The 24,945-nt window shown below is 41.4% G+C and overlaps 1 protein-coding gene across 1 annotated transcript in view; it reads left to right on the plus strand.

Moving 5' to 3' along the window:
* Window positions 1–24,945, plus strand: part of kiaa1549lb (KIAA1549-like b) — a 74,735-nt gene that overhangs the window by 30,625 nt on the left and 19,165 nt on the right. The window contains exons 3-12 of the mRNA XM_030076232.1: window positions 67–618; window positions 828–943; window positions 4,142–4,361; window positions 5,520–5,653; window positions 7,304–7,472; window positions 18,757–18,816; window positions 21,339–21,490; window positions 22,067–22,238; window positions 23,608–23,771; window positions 24,179–24,214. Coding sequence (XP_029932092.1) covers window positions 67–618; window positions 828–943; window positions 4,142–4,361; window positions 5,520–5,653; window positions 7,304–7,472; window positions 18,757–18,816; window positions 21,339–21,490; window positions 22,067–22,238; window positions 23,608–23,771; window positions 24,179–24,214 — 1,775 coding nt within the window. The remainder of the gene's footprint in view (window positions 1–66; window positions 619–827; window positions 944–4,141; window positions 4,362–5,519; window positions 5,654–7,303; window positions 7,473–18,756; window positions 18,817–21,338; window positions 21,491–22,066; window positions 22,239–23,607; window positions 23,772–24,178; window positions 24,215–24,945) is intronic.

Here is a 24,945-nt window from a genome sequence, read left to right on the forward strand (position 1 = left end):
TCTCTGTCCTTTCCAAAGGAGTGCAACCTACATTTCCACCCCTTCGACCCAGTCTGGTATCATCAGCAGATTCCCATCCCTTACAGGAAGTGACTGAGATGTTTGTTGTCATTACAGAGACGGGTGCAGATGAGTTAACAACTGGAACATCCAGAGCTATGGGGCTCACTATTCCCAAAGAAAAAGAGACTAATCTAACCAATTCTCAATCTGATGACATTACCGTTTCCTCTGGGCCCACCGAGACGCCATCTCAGGTATCACCTCTAACCCCTCGACAGGACACCACGACAGCCTCCTTGAAGCTCACCACCACGACAGCAGCTTCAGCCTCCAGAATTAAAAACCCCACCACCACACCTTCTGCAAAAGTCATCACGGGAACCCCGCAGCCAATCACCACAACCACATCACAGCCTACCCCTATGACCAGGAGAACAACAACCACCTCAACCACCAAGAGTCAGGCCAACAGAAGAACATTCACTCCTCCTGCCCCTCCAAGGACGAGCCCCCCCAGAGGGGTCACCACTGTTTTCCTCTCCCCTTTCACCACCACCACCACAGAAGCTCCACCACAGCAGTGCAACATCACAGAGAGAATGTGGGTGAAAACAGGTAAACATCACATTTTACCACCTAATTACCACTTATTTTCCACAACTCAGCCACTGCAGCAATGATTATTTTAACAACATTCTGTGGGAATACAGTGGTCAGAAATATTTTATTAAATGGTATCATTGCTCTAACAGGCTGTGTCTCTCTTTCTGTCTTGCTCTCATTCTCTCTCCCCCTCTGTCTGTCTGTCTGTCTGTCTATCGAAGTTGTCTCCATCTATGTGAGAAGGAACAGGCTGGACAGCATCCAGAGGCAGAACCTACGCAGGGCGCTGAGTCAGGGCCTGCGGAAAGCTCTGAATGATAGCACAGCCCAGGCTCAGGTTAGAGTGTCATTTCACTTTGCGCCAAATACAGCTTTATCAAACAGCTGCACATCATCTGTCTACCATCCATTTATCCATCTATTAATGTTATTACCACATTAATTTACATATAAAATCAGGCAGCTAAATGGTAGTGATCCATTTTTGAAGTGTTCAGAACTTGATTGGAAGGGCTATGAAAACTATGGTGGTAGAGTTCGAATAGCATGGTTTGGATATAATGTTATCTTTTTACGTTGTAAAATGGGGTAGGATAAACTTTGTCCTTAAGGGGGATATTTTCCAACAATCTATGCAGTTTGTTTTCTGTAAAAAAAAAAAAAAAAAAGATTGTAGCCAGTGGATTAAACCTGAAATGCCTTCACTATGACATACACTTTGCAGTTGTTTGCAACATCTATCAACAGTTCCTGCCACCTAAGTAATATTTTGTACTATTTAGAATCCTAATGAGTACAGGAATAAATATTAAATGCATCCAGAGCTTCTGGATGTCTGGTGTTAAGATTTTGGTTTAGTGTGGCAGTGGAAAAGATGGGCATTGAGCAAATTAATAACAAAGTATTTTTTTTCTTAATTTCTTGCTATTTACTGTAAGTTTTCCAGAATTTATTGAGCACATCGTATTTATTTAAAGTTGTTCCCATGTTATGTGTGGGACACTGAATGTTTCTTTCTTTTTTTTCCCTTTGGAGCTATGTGCACATATAACAGTTTGGCCACTACTTTTTCATAAACCCAGTATTAGTCTGGGTTTCTGTGGTGAGCTCTGGCTACCTGATGAAAGAAAACATGTGGCGTAACCCAGCTGCTCTCTGCTGTCGGATATACTCACCAGAAATCTGGTGGTTTATTAGCGTAGAGTGAATTAGACACTTAAACGAAGGACCCTCATGTAGGCTATGTGAGGAGAAATGAGGACTAATATAGAAATTAGGTTGACTCAATGTGTCCCAGAAGGCAGTGGGTGATGTCACATATTTGAGGAACTGTACCAACACTAAAACAAGATATAGATCTGGAGTGTAGCAGTATGTACATAACAATTGTTGCACTTAACTCCTTATATATGAAATGGACAGATTTTTATTTACATGTTGAATAATCTAGCAGCATTATTCCATCAGTGTATCCATAGCAGTGGACACAGCAGATTTGATTTAACAAAAACTCCGGGGGACTGAATCTCATCAGCATTTTCCCTGCTGTAATGATATGGACACAAACAGATCCAGTACACACACAATGATCTGTCTGTCTGTGGATTAGCCATTTATGGAACCAATCATAGTTTCCGCTGTGCCAAAACCATTCTCTCTCCAGTAAGCCTCTAATACCTCCGCTCAGTGTGACTTTGTATCAGGAGCACCTCTTGGCTACAAGAAGCTATGCTGAAATGCAGTCAATGACAAGAAGAAGAGTGTGTGTGTGTGTGTGTGTGTGTGTGTGTGTGTATGTGTGCCTGTGTGTATGTGAGAGAGAAAAAGGGTGCTTGAGGGGAGGATATTAGCTCGTAGGTAGGATGTCTGTTTATTGTGCTACACGGTACATTTCTGAGAAATTGCCCTTTTCAGTGGCTGGAATTGAATTTGGGTGTAAAAGCAAGACTGGGTGTGGGAATGAATGAGGTAGCAGTGTGATCTCTACCTATATGAAACATCCTCTTTTTCTGCCCAGTCTTCGAGTGTGTCTTAGTGCCTTGAGAGTGTTGTAATTTTGGGCAAGCTAAGGTGCATCTTCTGGTGTGTATTTCTCTGTGCAGGTTGATGTGTACAGTATACGTGCATTCAAATGAAATGCCTCAGAATGTCGTACGGCTTCCTCAGTGTTAAAGTATCATGTTACTGGGAGAGAAGCCAATGTGTTTGTCCTGTCCATGTGAAGGTCAATACTCACACATGCTCTCTCTGTCTGCTGTCCCTCTTGGTCTCTCACCCCTCTGCAGGTACTAGGCTTCAGTGCACTCATGTCACCCATTTCCAACACTGCTATAGTGTTCTTTTTAGCAGCTGATCCAATGGGAAGCAAGTCGTTGGCTAGGGAAATTGTATCTTTTTAATTATAGGCTATAGATGGTTGAGGGGGTAGGGATGTGGAAGCGTAATGCAAAAAAAAGAACAAAAAAAAAAAGAAAAGATGATGAAAAGTAGACCAAGTGAATTAAAGTAGAAGGCCAACATAGACCATTTGAAAATGTGAAATATCTTGTGCCGTGTAGTGGAGACTCTCCACTAACAGGAAACCAGTGGAATGCCAAAACGACTGAGATCTCTTGGGTTAATCCCTTGGCGGTCTTTCACACTGTTGAGATTGAGTTAGCCGGTGTGCTACCAGTCTCTGACTTAGTGAAATGCAATCTCTGAATAACACCTTCACATGGGTAAAGCCTGAGAGGTTGAAGTGATAATAAAAGGCTCTGTTTTGCAGAGCTCATAACAAGGCAGGATTGTGAGGTGGTGGTGATTCCCAGCTATGATATACTGAGACTGTGGGCCCTCAGTGTGTCGGCCAGTGGACCTCTCTGTTAACACAGGCATTCAGATGGGTTTAGATGACAGATTTGAATGATTTTCACTCCCCCTCCTCCTTGTATGCAGCGTCTGTTTCCTTTCTCTCTGTCCCCTCCACCCAATCACACAAAGACAGGGTTTGCATAAGGACAGCCCTCTCTCACCAAGGACATCAACAAATACACACACTTACACAAACACATTTGTACACAGGGTGAGACACACAGTCATGAAAAAGAGACACACGGGCACACAGTCATGAAAAACCTGTTTATCATTGTATCTGAAAGTGAGAAAGCGGTAGTACCTGGTCTCTCAGGATTGAAATGAATGAACACAGGCCTCTTTATCATAAATTTGCTCTTTAACAGTCTCTCCCATGTCTCACTCATCTGTGACCCCCCTCCCCCCCCCCCCCCCCCCCCACACACACACACACCTCCCCAGTGACCCTCCAATCCCCTCCAGTTTTCTGCTTATATCTCTATTCCATAATCACCTTCCCTCTGCTTCTTATGCTCTCATTAGTGAGTGCTTAAAGTGCACCTTAAGTGCTCCTGTCCATCCACTGCAGTTCAGTATGTTGCCAGTCAGTTTGTTGGGCGATAGTGACTTAGTGATCATGCCTATTGATCTTGCTGAAAGAAATCCAATTTCCCCTATGTCTTTCACTCTGCCCTCTCAGGTGGAGACTGTGTTCGGTTCGCCCAACATGACGGTGGCTTATCATGTGACCGGAGGGGACATGGTTTACCCTCCCTCTGTAGTGCTGGAGGGCTTGGGCTCCTATGGCCGTGATAGGCTGATAGCAGATCTACGACAGTACCTCCCCATGGTAACAGCCTTGCCCCTCCCCGCTGCATTATGGAGACCCAGCCCAGCCACTGGCTTCCAGCTGAAAACAGGTCAGCTGGGGTAGAGTCACAAAAAAAAAAAGCATCAGCGAGAAAAAAGGTTGAGATGTTTTGTTCTCATGGTTGGTCAATGAATCAATAGTCTGTCTTAATGTAAGTTTGTATGAGGATCAAGTTTAAAATGAGAGGATGCCTGAAATGGTATAATTGCATGGCTAATACAAGTCTGGATATGTTTTTTTGTTTCAGTTTGTTCCCTCAGCACTGATGGACTAAAGATAGTGAAAACGCAATCTTAATGCATCATCAAATATAATTCAGAGTCTGAATGAGAAATACTTTATTGATCCCCGAGGGGAAATCGGGTCAGTTGCAGTTGCTCAATTACCGAGAGAAGAATTAAATTACAATTAAAATGTAATAACAAAAATCTGTGCCTTACGTCTTTGTAAAAAAGTTCATTATGTATAAAATTGTACTAAAAGTATGTACATATACATATGTACATATGTGCATTAAGTCTAAATATGTGCATTTATCCTACAGAAATAAGAAAATGAGCTTATGTAAAAAAAAAAAAAAAAAAAAGGTTTCTCGATATGCATCATATATACACAGGGATATTGCACTGCTGAATTGTGACCTGAGTTTGAGTCCAGTGCAAAGCAACAGTGGTGTTCGTTTGTTGCAAATGTTACATATGTTACATTACCTTACTACAAGCAAGTGGGTTTTATGCCTAAACCTAACCTTTCTCTAACGTTAACTAAGTGGTTTTGGTGTCAAACGGTAAACGAAACTGGCTAAAATTCCACGCAACGAGATATACAACAGATGCTGATTAGAAACATATTTGTGGTATGTCAGAAACAAATGTAATCTGCAACAAAGTATGTTCCCTCCTAAATGTATTTAAGAGTGCAGTTTTGTTGTATGGGAATATAATTTTTTATGAGATATTTGTTTGGAAGCCATATTTTACCATGTTTGTTTTTTGGCACATTTCCATCTGTTTCTGGTAAGTCTGTATCACCCACAAAATTAATGTAAAGCCCTCACTAAATAATGTTGAAGCTTACAAGAATATATCCTCATAAGACATGTAAAATATATAAACATGAAAAAGTAAAGCACAGTATTGGACCCAGTAACTGTTATTTGCATATAGTAATTCCGAGTGTTTTTGCATGCACACCTTGTCTGCCTCAGTGCTGCGGTTTGTAGGAGCAGGTGACGATCCCCGGTCCTGTCGCTTCTCTCAAATGATGGAACAGAGGCTTGAGAACGTGCTCTCTGAAGCACAGGCCAAAGTGCTCAACACCCACAGCAGGCTCTCTGTCCAGGTACTGAAGTTTCTCTACTGCACTGTTGTGTTTCACTGTCACTGTGCAGCAGTGGTGGACAGAGGGCCGGGGCGAAAAAATAAAAAGGGCACCTGCTGCATGACAGGCGGTCACTCCAGCATGCAGAAAACTAAGATGCATCAAGTATGATAAAACAGTCTTTGTCCAGAACAAATAACAACATTTGTATTATAATAATTATACATATATAATAATTGTACTATATATAATGTTGTGTTATAACTGTATTAAAAGAGAACGCAGCACCACCAGTAGCCCTCAACATCATGCGAACAAGAGCTATTGTTCTTCAATTTAAAAGGATAGTTCAGTTTTTTGTTTTTTTTTTTAATTCCATGCATAAAACCCAAATATAAAAACTAGTTAATGCCTTTAAATGTTTAAGGCACTTTTTAATGAGCATTATTGACTATGTTACTGATACACATGCACCAGACTCCCAGTGCTAATCTAAACTAAGGCTCTGCAAGACAAGCCAATACACAGCCGGCAGTGAGAGGACTTCCAGCCATACATCCCTTTATCTTTACCTCCAGCCTTACTCCTGCAGCTTTGGGCCCATCCTGTCAAAGACAAGCCGCCTCTGGAGACATTTTTCAGCTCCTTTTGAATCTGCTTTAGTTTTCTCTCTCTCCTTGGCCTCCTGTAACCACAGGGTAGCTTAATACTAAAGCCATTCTTAAATTAAGTGAAAAGCAATTCACACCAACCTTTAAAGTCATATAGACTTTTTTTGTGCAAATTACTCTAAAATAATTCCTTTAGGGAAGGATTTTTACATTTCGGCTTGATTTCCAAATTGAGGTTATCATAGAGTCAGCTCAACAAGGTACCTGTTCAGTTAGCTTGCTCCTTAGCAGAGCATCGAGGCTAAAAATGTGATAGAGCCATCTATAAAGGCACCTGCAGTGTACATACATTTGTCTGTGGTAATTCAGAATTGGTAAAACTTTACAACTTGAAGACAGTGTGCTGTGTTCCCACACTGTAGCAGGCTGCATGGTTACAGCTCAGACTCAAACTCACTGAAAATAGGGTTTAATAGATGTATGGCGTCTAATAGAGTTTGCTAAAAATAATTAGTAGCATATTTGAGTAGATTTAACTATCAACAGTTTTGCGTCCTGTTACACAGATATTACCATACAGTTTTGGTGGTTTGGCAGACACAATCAAAATGGCAAATTGTGTGTAATTTGTACATAATTATCATTCCTTTGTGCATTAGGCATTGGCATTTAAACAAGAGCTGCCTCTCAAATGCTAATTAATTGTGTTTAGGGAGTAAGTGTTTGTATTAAGTTTTAATGAGCAGTTACATTAACATGTAGACTATATTAAAGCTAATTCGGTGGTTTTGCATGAATACCAAAATTGTTATATCAATATTTATTGAATTTTGTGTCCTGTGTAACTTCTTAGTGATAGTCATAATATTTGTCAGTCTGATGCAGTGATTGTTTTATGGATGTTTTACTTTCTTTTGCTGCTTTGCACATTATTTTATGATCTACCAGATGTGTCATTGTCAGATCTGTAACATCTGACTGCATTGGTTTAATCTCAAGGGTTTTATGGGATTTTATTGATATATTTGTCTATGTCTGCACCATTCCTGTTCCCGCCAAGATGCTAAGTGTGTCCCATGTGGCGGGCTCTCCTGCTGTGTCATTGATCTACACTGTGAGGAATGGGACTGTCTTTCTCAATGGCACTGCCGCTTCAAACCTCCTGGGTCGCCTGTCAGCTGAAGTGGTGGGCTACTTCCTCTTCTATCCACCACTTATCATTGCTGAGCGTAAGTTACAATTTTCATTCTAAAATATATCTGGGATAACATAGCAGTCTTTTTAAAGGAAGGCCACCAGAAACACTTTCTTGTTCCCATGTGAATGTTTCATTTTGCAAACACAAATGCACTGGTCCACATCTTTGGTCCACTGGCACTTGCAAAAATAAGAAAAATACACTTAATTGTTAAAACCAACCTATTTCAGCAGATAGCTTTCATCAGGGAACAATAAAGCAGGTTTTTCTTATTTTTACGAGTGTCTGTGGAATCTTTTCGGTCCTCGTTTGCCTGACCAGTCCATGCACTTTGCAGGTGAAGCTGTGCCAGTCCACCAACTCTATCTTTGGTCCATTGGCTCAGTTCAAAGGTTCACCTAGCAGCACCTACTGACACAGGAATATGGGAATGGCCAATTAGAAAAAAGTGGATCAACTTTTATCCCTTTTCCACCAAAAAGTTCTGGGGCTAAAGTTTATGGTCTGGGAGCAAAGTGAGCACTATCTTGTGTATTTATCTTTCTGCTGTGCACCAAGGCCAGTGAATTTACTGCAGAAAAGAAGGAGGTGTTCAGTCATTCTCCATGTGACTAACCAAAGCAAAACAGTAAACATGATGGATGTCGAAATCAGTCATATATTCGTGATTAAAATAATATTTTGTTTTGAAGAATGGATGTGTGGAGGTTGAAAATTTGAAGGCTGATTGAGGATGATACAAAAGCAAGAGCTGAATAAAGGAAACTGCTTTTACATAGAATAACAGAGATCATCTGTGACATGACTTGCAGTTGCAAAATGGCAACCAACATTTTTTTTTTCATATTCCCAGCATTTACTTATAAAAGTAGTAAAATGAATCAAATGATACAATCACAAAATCAAAAAGATCACACTCAAAGCCAATAAACTGTATTGAATGGCAGGGATGACACTTTGGCGCTGCTTGCATCATACGTTTAACCAATCAGGGATGTTCAGCACTAAAACTGCACTACAGTTGCCACCCGACGGCCCTCAGGGGTACCATCTCAGATTCAGCGGCTGTTTTCAGGCTGTTTGTGTCACACTCATTAATATTGTTTGATCAAAACATAGAGAAACAATTAATTAATACTAGTTCTCATAATCTTATTAGGAAGGGATAATCCCCTTCTATGTTAGAAACTCAATTCCAGGTAATGTAGTCAGAGTGGTTCATGTCTCCTAATCGTTTGTAGCATCGATGTAAACTGGAGTCTCTTAGAAGGTCTACCGAGGCACTGAGGGAACACAGAATTTAAGCTTCAAGCCTGAGTGACATCCAGTTTTTGAGTAATTGGATGTTTGTGCCTGTTCTGTCTTCCTTAGTCATAGTTGTTTTTTTTTTTGTTTTTGTTTTTTTTTAATGATTGATTGAGTCACTAAAAGACAGCTGATGCAAAGCCACAACTAAGCCCTTCTCTTTCATCACAGCCTCCAATGAGGGAGACTTCTCTGTTGGAGTTACACACAGAAAAACAAATGAGGAGTGACAGGGAATCAGTGGGAGACTAAACAGCGATCCCAGCAGAGTCCCAGTGGACGGTCTGTAAACTTACCCACTTTAACTGGGAAATGTAATGTACTGTTCAGTGGAGGGACAGGACGGATGCAAAACACACAGGTCTAATTAGACATCTTTTTTTGTGATACTTTATTGATCCCTGAAGGAAAAAATATTCCTCAACCTTCAGAAAAACCTTCAGGGAAGTCAGAAAACAGCATCAGCAACAGACCAGCGCTCCAGGAGCTGGTAGGGTTTCAAGCGCCTCCACACATGCAGCCTCACCCAGAAATGTTCTGCCGGGTCATGTGTGAATGGAAGCTGAAGTCGATCTTTCGGGAAAGTTGCTCCCTGAAGACCTAGTGAAATTATTCCTTCATGATCCTAGTGTGAGCAAAGGCTGTAAGACTTCCAGGTCAAGCACACAAAAAGCTACAACAGTCTTACATAATATGCCTTCATGTAGAGCAAGTGAACCAATCACTTGAGATTTTGTTCTCTTTCATTGTGCAGTTTGTTCATAGCAAGTATTTGCTTGGAGCAGGGGAGCTGAAAGTTTGAAAAACTGCACAGTGAGCACATTTTGTCTTAAAAAATGTCTAGAAATTGGACAGACTCTGACACAAGGGAGCTATTACCTATCTGAGCATGGCATGAGATTAATATGCATATTAATAATAGTAGCATAAACTTGGCACCAGGCCACAGGAGCTTCACATCTGCCTTTCTAAAATAACAAGTAGTCTTCCATGTCACACACATTAAATGTACCATTGTCCTTACCTCATTTATCTGGGGCTATCATGTCATGTGTGAACACATTTTTTTAGATAGCACTTTTTAATCACTAACAGGGTGGGAAAACAAAGGAAAACTAGTGTGACAGTAAAGTCAATCTTATGGTTTAACCTTGAAAGTGCTTCTTTACTTTTTCCCTCTTCATTCCTCCCCTGAGTATGCACGTGGCTTACAGATCAACCCCAACCACACAGAGTGTACCTGAAGTGCCAATTTTTAGCTGAATTGAGAAGTGAGGAGTCATGCAGAGACACGGACAGACCATCTGGAACAACTTGGTGTCTTAAAGATGCAGGCAGATGACAGCTTTGGTTTATGCTGTGCAGTGCTTGAGTTGAGAGGAGCAGAATCTCCGGTAATGAGCTGTAAGTTTAAGCTTAAATGTTGTGAATGAATTAAGTTGGAAAGACAAATTATACATGAGCAGGTTGGAGAGGTGGGGGGCAGGATGAGACGGAGTGGGTGAAGGAGCAAGAGGCAGAGAGAGAGGCTTCTACTGAGGCTAATGCAAGTTGGCTATATACATATTATATATTATATTATAGGCGAGTTAATTCGGGAGGTGGAGCCACATGTGTCCAAGTGGACGTGTCACAAGGTTGTACTGATTAAGTAAAATCCCCGGGCCACACCACACACACACAAGAGGCAGAGGTGGAACTATGTGTAAACTAATTTATTGACAAGGTAGATTGGGCAAATAAAATATTAAAAATAAAAATATAGCACAGCTGCTGGCTTATGATAAAACAATAAAACGTGCTGGCGTAAGTGTCCAATTAAAACAGTCTTTCCTCTAAACAGTCTATATGAGTAATATACTCAGTCCATTCCGGCGGCGTCCCGGTATCAGTCCGACCGTGTGCGTGGCGAGGCTCCGTCGGGGTGTGCATTGAAGCCGCCTGGACGCGCTCTCGTAACAGCCCAAACTTTATCCGTGTGCACAAGATAGCAACTTTAGGGATAGCGCATGAAACACGCCCACGGACACACCTCCAGGCGCAAATGACGGAGTCGGCATAACGGATAGCGGGTAGCGTGGGCGCAAGATACCGTTTAGGGATAGCGGAAGTTCCTAAATCCGCAATTTGCGGGTAGCGGGTAGTAGCAGCGGGTAGCGGGTGGCACAAGATAGAGCCCATAGTGTCAGAGGATCAAAGAGCAGAGGCTGACAAGGAGGGGAAATAATGTAAGAGCAGGAGGGGAACGGGAGCAACGGCAGAGTGCATGACAGTGAGTTTCCCCTGTTTGTCTTGTACCCCTGCCATTAACAATATTACACTGGTCATGGGAGGTGTGAGCAGGCCCTGGCATATGTTGGCAGCGGCTGGCTCCTCACTTCAAAGCCAATTATCGCAGTAAATAATTAACAGTGGGGGGATTCTCATAACACCTTGGGCTGTGCTCTGACAGAAAAGGCCCAGAATCTCTCACACGCTCCAATGCTGCTGTTTGCAGCTTGTGGTATTCCATGTTCGTCCATCTTTTCCAGTGGCTTGGTTGCCTTCTACCCACTCTTTGTCCTTAAACAGTTTCTCTCAGTTGAGGGAGTATGAGCGAGGACATTTGGGCAGATGTGTGAGACTGTACTTCAGACAAAATGTCTGTGTTTGCTCTGTGAAAAGTCGACTTTGTGGTTGGAAACAAAACCATGATCCTAGCTGTGATGCATCAGTTTGTCAAAATATGTCAGGCAATAGTTTGATTAAAGTTTTAAGTTGATGATTTGGACTTTTATTCTTCTTGGTGCTTCCAAACACTTGTCAGATTGATAGAGACTGTTCTGGTCTGTATCCCCTTTAGGCTCTCCACCACACAACAGTGGAAATCTCATCACAGATTAGTGTTTTACATGATTGAAACTGCTGGACAGTATTACACTGATTTTGCTGACAGCCCTGCAGCGCTAGCTATTAACATGCTAAGACCCTCACTGTTTCTCTTGGTTCTTATTCCCCCCACTCCCCCTTGCATGCTCTCTCCTGTCATGCCTGAGTATCCATTGCAGAAGCGAGTCTGCTTTCATAGACCAGTGATACAGCATTCCCCCAAACACTGCACCAGCCTCCAGCACAAGAGCTTAATCAGGCAGGAAATAGATGTAAGAGAACACAGAGGCACCCAGAGCACAAGCAGCTGGAAGCTCTCCTTGCTGCTGTATCCATCTGACACGCTGTGATAATGAGACTCTGAGCTGAGGTTTTTGCCGCCGAAAATGCACCAAACTGTAAACTATTCTTTTGCTCGCAAGAAGTTTCAGAGGTTTCCATAAAACTGGCAGAAGAATTACACACGCTACTTCCCCAAATAGCAAATATTTGGTTATTGTGTTCCCTGTGGTTGAAATGATAAAGGGAAGGTGTCACAGTGACAGTAATTTTAAAATTATTGAATATTTTTTTTTCTAGCTTGTAGACAATTCAATAAGAGCTGAAAACACAATTAATAGATTTTCGTTTTTTAACACATAAACTAGAAAAATAATTGTGTGTTTATTTCTTGTTGTTTATGCAAAAAAAAAAAAAAACTAAAAAAAAACCCATCACAATAACAGGATCGGGGCCTTTTCTAAAATATTTCATACATTGAAATGGGAGTATTTTCTTGTTACAGACAATACTTTTATTGATTATTTTAATTATGTAAATAAACGTGTCTTGATTCACCTGCAGTGATTATCTCTGCTCCTCTAAGTGCTACCACGGCTTGCACCTTTCAGAGGTAATATTAAGAGTTGGCTCTTTCTTCACTATTTAACTAAGATAAGAGATGAGGGCAGACGCTTTCACTGTTAAGTTCATGTCTTTTCTATTACAGATTTTGCATAATACATCGGTCACTTTATTTTACCAGTCAAAATGATATATTTGAATTAACTGAACCATATCCGAGAATATTGTTTGGTTATGACCCAAAGGGTATAAATGTACAAGCCATAGCTCAACATGACATGCATTTGGCTGGTGCTAACTTTCCAATTTAAAACTATGTAGCTGGTCTGCAATATGATATTTTAATACTTTATATACACGAGCTCATCCAAGGCAAATTGTGGTTGATATGTTGATACTTGTAGGCTGTATCAAAATGATTTGTTCGTCTATAATCCTAATCATTAACCAGTATGACCAAATTAAGCTTCCATTTTAGTAAAATGCTTTGTAATAACCTATGCTATTCTGTCAGGTGTCTCTTGAGTCACATTAGGCCTAATATACATATGTAGCCTGATTTCTTAGTCAGTTTGGTGAGTAGTTTTTAATAAAACAAACCCGCTGGAAACAATAGTAACACTATATGCAATACTCATCTCACATTCCTCTTGTATTACAAATCTATATACATTGCTATATTGTTGAATGGCAAATTGAGTACAGTACAGGCATCTGATGCTACTATACAAGACATCATGAGGAAATCCAGCAGGCAGTTGGCAGTAAGGATTGTATGATTCTCACTGATGATTGGAGTGATGAAATACTTACTTCAGAGTGAACAAAAGTCAGATGTAGTTGTTAATAATCTATATCAGACCTAAGCATTTTTAATAAAAAACTATGAAGTAAGATTAGGAAATATTGTTCAAATATCCTGTCACAGTATTTTAATAATAATAATAATAATAACTTTGATTTATATAGCGCCTTTCAAAACACCCAAGGACGCTTTACAAAGCACAAGAAATCAAACAAAAACAGACAGACAGAACTAACAGACATCACAAGTAAGCAAAAGAGAAAACTAAAGAGAAAAACTAGCCCAGCTAACACGGACCAAAGGCCAGACTGAATAGATGCTTTTTGAGAGCAGATTTGAATGAGTCCAGGGTAGGGGTGAGACGTATCTCAGAGGGGAGAGAGTTCCAGAGGGTGGGGGCAGCAATGCTGAAAGCTCTGTCCCCAAAGGTGCGTCGGCAGGTGCGAGGGACCACGAGCAGGCCGATGCCTGTGGACCGAAGACTCCTGGATGAAGTGTGAAGGTGAAGGAGGTCAGATAGGTACCGGGGGGCCAGGGAATGGAGGGATTTGTAGGTGAGGAGGAGGATTTTATAGGTGATGCGGAATTTCACCGGGAGCCAGTGAAGGTGGATGAGAGTGGGGGTAATGTGCTGCCAGGGTTTGGTGTGGGTGAGAACCCTGGCAGCTGAGTTCTGGACATACTGGAGCCTGTCCAGGGTCTTACAGGTTGCCCCAAACAGGACTCCATTGCAATAGTCCAGGCGGGTGGTGATGAAAGCATGGATGAGGGTCTCAGCAACGGTGTCAGTGAGCGATGGCCGGAGTCTAGAAATGTTTTTGAGGTGAAAAAAGGCAGATTTGGTGACGGATTTGACATGTGAACGGAATGAAAGGGTGGAGTCCAGAATGACGCCGAGGTTGCGGACTTCAGGGGATGGGGAGATGGAACAGCCATCAACCTGGAGAAGGAAATCCCCAACCTTCCGGAGCAGTGCCTTGGGTGCCACAACCAAGAGCTCGGTTTTCTTGCTGTTGAGCTTGAGGAGATTTGATGACATCCATGATTTAATTTCGTGAAGGCAGCTGATAAGAGACTGGGGGGGAAGCTGAGTGGAAGGGGTGGTGCTAAGGTAAAGTTGAGTGTCATCAGCGTAGCAGTGAAAATTGAGACCGTGATGGCGAATGATCTGACCTAGGGGAAGCATATAGATTGAAAAAAGAAGGGGTCCAAGGACAGAACCTTGAGGCACACCTTGATTGACTGGGGCGGGGGGGGAGCTGGAGCGGTTGATGGTGACAAACTGTGTCCTATTGGTGAGGTATGAATGAAACCAGGAGAGGGCAGTACCAGTGAGGCCAATGAGGTCGGAGAGGCGGTTGAGGAGGATGGAGTGAGAGACAGTGTCAAAGGCGGCAGAGAGGTCAAGAAGGATGAGTAGGCTGACATGGCCAGAGTCAGCAGCAATGAGGAGGTCATTGGTAATTTTTACGAGGGCGGTTTCAGTGCTATGGTGGGGTCTGTAGGCAGATTGGAGGGTTTCAAAGAGCTCATGGTCGGACATGTGCTGGTGGAGTTGGGCGGCGACTGCTCTTTCCAGAATTTTGCTGATGAAGGGAAGGTTGGAGATGGGCTGATAGTTATTAAAGTCGTCGGGGTCTAGACCAGGCTTCTTGAGGATGGGAGTAACAGAGGCCGTTTTGAAACAGGAGGGTACAGATCCGGAGGTGAGGGAGAGATTGATGATGTCTACCAGGAGGGGGCATATTGTGGGCAGGCAGGCTTTGACCAGGGGAGTGGGCAAGGGATCCAGGGAGCAGGTGGAGGCTTTGGACTTGGTGACCAGTTCAGTAATAATGGGAGCATCAACAGGGGAGAAGGATGAGAGGCAACACTGAGGTGGGCACATTGTGGGGGGAGGAGCAGCCTGGGGCTGTTGTGGGTGGAGGGCATGGCCTCGTAGTTGGTGGTGGATGGACTCCACTTTGGCCTTAAAGAAGTCCAGGAACCTGGAGCAGAGGCTGGCAGCATCCGGGGGTTGGGAGTCAGCAGGGGGGCGAAGTAGGCGGTTTATGGTGGTGAACAGTGTTTTGGGGTGACCTTCCTGAGAGGTGATGAGGGTGGAGTAGTATTGTGGCAGTATGGGTATTTATTTATTTTCATTTTTATTTTATTGCATTTTGTTTTATCTTCAATTTTTCTCCAGTTTTGCCACCATGGTGCAACGCTGGTTAGATTTGTCTTCTCAATGTCCATGCAAGAATTCTAAGCAATGTAATTCTACTAAAAATCCAAAAATAGTTTTCATAAAATAGCATATAGCCCTAATATGTATAATCAGACTCTAAATGATTTTGCATCATATTTAACCTTTTATGTTCCATCTCCTGTCAGCAGAATGCCTGCAATGTCTTTGCCAGCAAGCGCAAAATAACAAGGGAATATTTTGTGAACAGAGAGTTATAATGTGTGTGAGTCATTACCAGAGACTGAAGCGATGGTTGCTGGCTTCCCTGGGCCTTCACCGTGTAACTTACAACATCAAACAACTGTGTGAGCTGGCATCTGGTCACAGATCAACCAGCAGTTTGGCAGAAGACCAGGCAGACACAGTACGAGCTGCTCCTCCGCCATCAGTGTATGAATGTAGGTGTGAATGGATGGATGTGAGGCCGGTGTTGTTCAGGCTATGTTTCTAGTCTGTTGGCAGACAAGAAAAACAAAGCACCATATAAATGTCTCTCCATGTTGGAGTCTGTGCTTCAGGGTGTGGGGAAAAAGCTCTTGTGGATTTTTTTTTTAAATTTTTTAATTTTACTTTGTTTTATTTTATTTTTTAAGCACATCCACGCTGTACCCTGGTGATGGGATTCAGCATTCCTTTTCCTCTAAAATAGTTGTAGTGTTACATCAATAAAAATGCATTAACATATTCATAAAATGCCAAGTGCTTGTGAAGATTTTTCTCTTTTGACTAGCTCAACGTACTAGGAAATCTGTGCTCATTCCAGGCTTTTGCTACTCAAGTATGCCAAGCTGATGGAGTTAACCAGTCAGGTTTGGCAGGCAGTATCTGACCGTGTTGTTATCCATGTGGAGGATTTTTTGATCAGGTCTTCTGTTGTAGGGTAACTGATGCTATTGTTCTCATCAGGCCAAATCTGCTCAACTGTATGACTCTGGTGAATGCAAGAGGTTATTATTAAATTGGGAAATACACTCAGCGGCTACTTTATCAGGTACACCTGCACAGTCTAATACAATTCAGTACAACTGTTCTGCCATAAAGTTTACTTTTCTGATACCTACAATACTCAGATTTTCTTTTTGTCACAGTAATAGAGGTGTTCATTCAATTCTTTGGTTGGCATTGAGCTCATAGTTCGTGGTGCTGTTGTGCTGGACTGCATTTTATTAGAGGTGTTTCTACTGTTCTGTGCCCCTCATTGTATATAAATAGTGAGGACAAAAAAATAGAAACACCAACTCAGTATAATGTAGTCCAGTACAAGACCTCTGCAAACTACAACCTCAATAATAAACATAGAATTAAACTGACACATTCTCCACAATGTCAACAAAAACTGAACATTATAAACTTTATTAAAAGGTAGAATTCATGGCCAAGCTGTTGCATTCAATGCATTGCATTCATTGCATTGAGTGTAATGTGTATGACTACGCACACACAGTGCTAATAAATTATGTAAATGTAATATAAATGTTAAATGCATTTCAAAAGGGAATGTTTAAGATATTTAAAAGCTTAAGCTATAGCTAACTAATGTAGGCCACCGTTTAGACATGCAAAACATTACGCTTGGTGTGAAATTATCGTTAATGTGAAACCCTCTGCATTCTTAAAAGGAGTAAAGTTATTTGCATGAGAGACGAAATCCTCAACCCCCCTTCCCTCTTTAATATGATGAATTTTGTGTCAAATCACTTAAAGGTTTTTGGATCCCTGCACCCAGTTTCTGTTTACCAGTAATGTTAATTGTTGTTGAGTCCTTTCTCAGCACAATCCATTATTCATACTGGACACCTGCAGCTCTGAATAGACTGCCACCAAACTAATAAGTAACAGGATCCCTCTTCAGTTTGCACAAAACAGCCCTGGAACCCCAGAGCATAAAAAGCAAAGCAGCTTACCTTGGGTGCATTTGAGTATGTTTTAAATGCTTTCCACACTGGTGCTATTCACAACCGTATTTCTGTGGCTTATTAGAAAGGAGCTAGGTAAGATTGTGGCGAGACAGGACTACCAGTCAACATTATTGATAAGCAAGAAGTTGTGCTAGGGCTCCAAATTCCTCCTAATACCCTTTACAGAGAGCATTATAATAGAAATATATATCAACCGCATAGGTAAGGAATGAGACAAAACTTATAAAACTCGTTACAGGTTTGTGTATCTTCATTTATTTTCACTGGCAATGTGAAATTACCTTTGTTGATGGAGTTAAGGGGTATGGTGGCGTCTCTTTATTTAGTCTATGAGCAGCCAGGATTTACTGAATGAACAATGACGAGAGGAATTGCTGTATGTGGTGAGATGATAGTCTGGGGAGAATGAAATTTCAGAATAATATAGGTAAAAACTCCTGTAGTCCAATGCTTATATTGGATATGTGCATTATGAATGTTAGATTTGCCTCATCTAGTATACCTATATTATTCAAATAACAGTGGTTCTTGGGCCTGCTCTCTTACACATGCAGACAGGGGACACCTCTTGCCTGTTTGTGTTGCCCAGACAGGCGTTCTTGGGTTGTGATGGAACATAATTTGCAGAGTTGAGGCCACAGCATATAGGTCAACACGAGGCTTTACATTTTCTAACAAAGCTAGGATCTGAAAAAGTACAAATCTCTTAAGGTGGACATTATTGCCCTTTATGTGAGGTTAATAGGCCCTAAGACACCAATAAAGGCAATCAGGGGTTCAATACATGTGACTGATAACCAGCTCACCTCACCTGTGGCCTTCACACAGCAATCTCCTGCTCAACAGGAACCTCCTGCTTGAGTTTGTGATGTGTACAAAATGTTTCGATGCTGATGGCTGAACAACCACCCCACCCCTCACCACCACATCAACATGAGACAGGTGGTCTGCAGTCTCTGAATGAGTCACATTTGTCACTCTCTCTCTCTCACTTGCTCACACATCCCAATGTTCCTCCAATCCTGTCCCTCCTTGGTGCTCTAGTGCACTGAAAAATAAAGCATTCATCAAAAGTGTCCACGAGGCGGTGGGCTATCTAAAATGAGTCCGAAATTGCACACATTGCCTGAGTATAAACACAGTCCTGTCTTTTTCTTTGCCAATTGATTTTCAAGGCACAACTTGATTTGGTTACATCTAGATTGCTTCAAGCATAGTAGTAGTTTGTTACATAAAAAGACTATGAATGATAAACAATACAGTTTTGGGCGAAGACTGATGGTTTGCTAGTACAAAGATTGATGCTTTATAATGAGAAAGGGGAACGTTTGTTTTCTTGTCTTTACAGCACTAGAGTACCACAATCTGAACACCTCCATTGCTACCAGAGACTTCTGGGTCATCACAGGTAGGAATATCAGTTTCCCATCTTTTTATTAAATTTTGAGAGATGTATAACTTTTATTATATGACATGATATACTGCATAACGATTATACATCCATATCAGAAGATAAAGAAAATCACTCTGGATTCTGTACTGTTGCAATTACTTTGTTAATTGTTTTTTGCAGCATGGCTTTGAATATGTTGCTTTCCATCAAGGCATCCTTGCTACTAAATGTCACACCAGTCTGAACAGGATGTTAGTGATTGATCACAAAGCACATGACTGCTCTTGTTGTGCACATGCAGCTAACATGAATTTATTGATATGGTTTGTGTGGTATTGATTGTTGAACCATTACCCCTGAAAGCACAATCAGTGCTGTACATATTTCTTGATAATTGCATTAAAGGGGAAATCCATCTTCAGAAGAGTCTGCGTGGCCATCCTTTGTATCCTTTGAGTCGAGACTGTTCTGTGAGAAACCTTGTACCTATATCAGTGTCCAGGTTTATAGCAGTAATTTCATATGTGAATTTTGGGTTTTTGATGTCGTTTGGCAGTGTTGGCTTTAAGTGTGAAGACATGTACAGTCCAGTTTGAACACATCTCTGAATGTTCAAGGGCACTCACTCTGCTATGTAATGTATAGGCCTTTTAGATCAGACTCTATAGGCTCTTAATCCTGCACTTACTGGGATGAGAGGCCTAGTCACTTCAAGGTCATTCCCTTGATAATGGGATTTACTCACTCTGAACAAGATGTACAACCAGGATTATTGCTTTTTAACCCTTACTAAACATAACTAATTAAGACTACATTGTCACTCAAACCAATGACCTGGGGGAGCATTAGTAAGATAATGTGTAAGGGTACATACACACACACACACACACACACACACACACACCAGGGACTCAAGGTGCCTGTGCCTTTTGTTCTGTTTTGTTTAGGAAAGGAGCTTCTATTATACTTCCCGTACCGAGGTCTGATCTGGGCCAAATAAACTGTCCCTCTCTGCCGTCCACATTTCCTCCCCATTTTCACTGCATGGAAAGGTACTCACCAAGGTTCAGAATCAGAATCAGAATCAGAATACTTTATTGATCCCCAGGGGGAAATTACTTTTTGTTGCAATAACAACTCCCACTCAAAGTGTAAAGTAAAAAGAGCAATTAGTCAAGAAAAATAAAGAAAGGAATATAAATATAAATATAAATATATAGAGAGTTATTGCACTATAGGTTATTGCACCTAAGTATGGTAACACCAGAAAATAAGGCTAGTGTAAATCCAAATGTCACACCAGTCAACAACCCCCCTAAAAATTCTTATATGGTAGTCTTTATGTGTGTTGTGGGCCATCTAGGACAACAAATCAAAATTAAAACTGTCCAACACTTGTTCCTAAACTTCATATTCAGGGATGACTAGAAAATTCTCGGCCATGATAAGATCAAGGGTCAAAATCAGGTTGAAGTCGCGTTGTCTGACCCTAGCATCAGATGTGCTAGTACTGATAATAAGGCATTAACAATTTATAGAAATCATTAACTGTTAACTATTTTGTGTTGTGTGGCCTGCACAATTCAACTCTAAGATCTGTATTAATATGACATATGTAGCTACAATGACTGGATGGGAGAGATTGTTTGACTCATCAGATTAACTCTATTTTGCAGAACCATTGCCTTCAATATGAGACATGCACAGTTATAAAGCAAAAACCAGTACATTTAATGTCAACAATAGCGAATGACTTTATTTAACAGAAAAGGGGGTTGTCAAAAAAGTAGTTTAAAAAAATGGACAACTGCTTTCCCTCATTCCTGTCTTCAAACCAGTCTTCATGCCACCAGAAGCACAGAGACACCAAAATGAGGAAGGAATTCCAGAAACACCACGAAACTCCAGACCAAGCACAATGTCACCCTCAACAGTTGAGCTCAGCCCAAAGAGAAAGACTCTTTGGCACCAAGTCAAAGCTACTCTCTCCCCTGCTGCAGTGGCTGAGGGCAGCCTCAGCCTGCTGGTCAACATAACTGACTGCAGTGAAAAAATGCCCTTTGATGTTCTACACAAATACACAGATGATGGTAGACAGTTCACATGATAAGCTATAGCAAAATAAGCTATAGCGTAGACGGCATCTTGGCATCATCAGGAAAATGTAGGAAAGCCAAAAAATTAAATGTTGATTGAAAGCTTGTTGAAATATTTTGCATCTAGTTTTACGTTACATTTTACTCGTCGATTTCACATTAAAATTGTTGATGATGACATAACTTTGCAGCATTTACCAAGTTGAAATACTTCTAAGCAATTTTACAACTTGTCTGGTCAGGCACCATGTGTGCCGACAACCCTTCTTTATATAACCCTCTGTTTTAAAGTGTTAAAGTGTGATTTCATTTCTTTCCCCCCATTTCAATTTTCCCCTCTTGCTGTTCCTTCCTTGTGTCACTCTGCTTCCCTACATTACCTCTGTAATTCATTTCTCGTCCATCCATCTGGCCATCCTGTTTTCTCATCTCTGTCTGCAGTGATTCAGGATGTGGATAACTCCAGCCTGGAGGGGCATTACCAAAGCTTTGCCAGTCTAATGGAACAGAGGCTCGCTGAGCTGTTTATGGTGGCAGGCCAGCAGGGTACTCGTTTCAGGAGAGCTACCACTGTAGGCAGCTACACTGTCCAGGTATGATAGAAGCATTGGCACAACAGCCCACAGGGGACATCATCTCTCTGGAAGAGTGAACGCTTTCAGCACTGCGATGCATGCTATTACAGAATGAAAACACTGAATCACTGTAGATGATTTTTCTGACGTCTTTACTTTAATGCCCTGACATGTGTTTATGAGTCAGCAGCCTAATGAAGACAGTAATCCAGTGTTTATGAGGTCTTATTTCTCACAATATAAATATTTCATTATGAAGTTCAAAGCTAAGACACGCACACATTTCTGCACACAAGCATGATTTTTATCAGCCCTTGGTAATTAAGGAATCTTCAGCTCATAATGTACTAATTGCTGATCAAAAAAAAAAAAAAAAAACAGGTTGAATGTTTTGCTAACAAAGTAGGCCCTCCATGGTGCTTGTGCATTTTCTCCCAAGTGACTGAAACTAAAAATATGGTTTTGCCTGAGAAACATCCCATTTTCCCAAATTTGCTAGTACTTTCCTTGTTGAAATTGAAGCAGTTTTTTCTATTTATATTCTATTAATATAGTTCATCCAGACTTGTTTCATCCTTATTCTTTTCCAATCAGATGGTGAGCATACGGAGGGTGGCAGGGTTAAAGAACCCAGCAGAGATGACCTACTACGTCCAGCAAAATGGCATCCCATTGCTGGGGACATCGGCTGCCAAGGTCCTGAACACAGTGGATTCTCAGACCATGGCACTCACACTGGGCTACTTTGTCCAACTGCAAGCAGAACGTAAGCACAGCATCCCTGTAACATCTGACAAAGAGGCAGATGGATAGATAGACAGGCAGACAGAAATACATGACTCACGGTGAGTTTAGAAAGAAGACGTGACGCCACGTTGAGGGGAAGAGAAGAAAAGGCTGAGAAAGGTTTTTGCCTCCTAATCTCTCCGAAATGCTCGAGGCAGGACATTGTTTGTTTGTGCTGCAGTACTGTTTGTTGCTGAGAGAGGGAGAGAGAGGGAGAGCCAGGCTTGGTCAATGGAGAGAGAGAGAGAAAGAGAGAGCATACTGCATTCTCGTATAGATCTTTGCCAACAATAGCTGAATCAGGCACGCTGTACATCAGGTTGGGCTTCATGCATTGCCTGGTAGTTGGCGTGGGCGTGACGGATGCATCTGCATGTTTTAATAGGAGAATGTCGGCTTCGCATTGTGCTCAAATGAACCAGGCATATTGGCTTTAAATTATGTATTTTAGAACATGATCAGTGCAATTACATACACCTACTTCTTACACTTATGCATGTGCACAAACATAATTTATGCCATTTAACATATACTCTAACTCTGGCTCTGGCTTCAGACTGGCACTTTCATTTCATTTTCAGTGACTGTGTGCCACCAAAGTTTGGCACAAATGCATTTTTCCCCTCCTGTATCCATGTTGCAATTTTGTGGCTTGCCATGATGCCACTTATGCCAAAATGAGTAGGACGCAACTAGAGGGAAGTTTTGATACAAATTTGGTTGCACAGTGCAATCAGTGTTGGTGTCCAAACATATGCTTGCACATTTGACACCTCAGACCACAGACTCCCTGCACAGACACAGGCTATTCTCACAGCTCAAACTGGTAGAGGCATATTCACATACAGCAGAGCTGCAAATATAATATAAACCCTTTTATGCATGTTATGCTTGCCTGTTTCACTTGGTATAAAGTCTTCAACCATCAGACACATTGACTTGCACATCAAAAATATGATTTTAAAGCGATTTAGATAATAATGCAGCAAGGCAGAGTCTGTACCGGGTTACACTAAGGCCCGATTCTCACCAGTAGCTGCCATCCACATCTGTGTGTAGGATGCATTAGGGCCTTCCCTTTTGACTGATTAAATCCCCATGGTCATCTGAAGGTAGCAGGACTGGTATGTTCCATCTGTAGCTTCTAATTTGAGCCAACCTATTTTGCACGTGCACCCTGCCAGTGCTTCAGATCATAAAAATGACCAAAAATGTGTCATCAGACTGATGTGCCATGAGCTTGTACCACCGCCTGTGTCTGCACCTTGATTCACAAAAATAGAGCCCATAGATTATGCGGAGTGTCATGTGATGTCATGGTTGCATTAAAATGTGCTTATTTTTCTCAGCTGTGGTCAAGAACCCTCCTAACAACCTGTGGATCATCGCTGCAGTGTTGGCCCCCATCGGCGTGGTAACACTCATCATCATCATCATCACAGCTGTTCTCTGCAGGAAGAACAAGAATGATTTTAAAGCCGATGCCATTGGCAACCTCAACCCACGTGCTAAGGTGTATCTATCTATCTGTCTGTTTGTCTGCCTACCTTACGTAAGGTTGGTGTGTATGAGCTTGTGAGTATGCAGATTATTAGTGTGTGTGTGTCAGTGTGTGCTGATGATCTGCACTGATGAGTGTGTGGGTGCCTTGTGTGAGAATGACATTTTGGTGAGTGCAGATTGCTGAACTGTTATATTACTTTTTTGTATCACATCTCCATCATTTGTTTCACTGCATGGCTAACAGATTTTCACTGAAGAGATAATAACGTCTTCACTGTTGAACCTCGGGCACACACACATGCACTCACACTCACGCAATCACTCACAGAGACAGAATACACATTCACCTACAGTAAAAGATGGTCAAAAAAGCTGGTTGTTAAAATAGTGCTTCAACACAGTTTCTTTTGTTTTCAGATGGCCTATCGGAGAGATGTGGGCTATTACCACCAGGTATCTGCCTCTCTGTTTCTTCTCATTACTGAACTGCCTGTTCTTCTTGAGGGCTTAACTATGTGCCAACAGAGGGATTTGACCTGGATTCTCAGCAGACACCAACACCTATGATAGATTTTTATCCATCCTGCTGCTCTCATGAAAACTAAGAATACAGTGCCACTTTGGAATAATAAATCTTTCACAATATGATTTTCTTGGCTGAAAGGCTATTATTTTTCTTTTACCAATCTCCAGATGGCAAATTTGAAAGGCTTAGCTTGATCAAGGATGAAGTGGTTGTTTTGGAGAAGTATTTTCAAGTAGAATGTGTGTGCGTGTGTGTATGTGTTTTGCGTTGACTACCATAGGAGTGAAAATTGTTTCCAGTATTGTTTATTCAAGGATGTTACAATCGTCACATCCTGATGTAAGGAAATCCTATTGATCTTGCTTTTTCAATTCAGTTTACCTTTTTACTGGTACATGTCAGTATAAATAAATGAAAATATAGAGTAAAACATTTAACCCATTGGACTATACAGGGCATTTCATCCTAAACAAGACATTGTAAAAAATCATAATGTTTAGCGGTACTTTATTTCTAAATCGCACCTAGCAGTCAACTGGAAGCCTGTCATGTGTCTGTGTTTAACCTCTTCAAAGCAACTTCAGTTCAACTGTTTGAACAGTTGATTCACTAAAGCATGCACCGTAAGTCGAATTACACAATTAATAGAACTGGTGAT

Source organism: Myripristis murdjan, chromosome 3, assembly GCF_902150065.1.
Source record: "Myripristis murdjan chromosome 3, fMyrMur1.1, whole genome shotgun sequence".
Taxonomy (NCBI): Eukaryota; Metazoa; Chordata; class Actinopteri; order Holocentriformes; family Holocentridae; genus Myripristis; species Myripristis murdjan.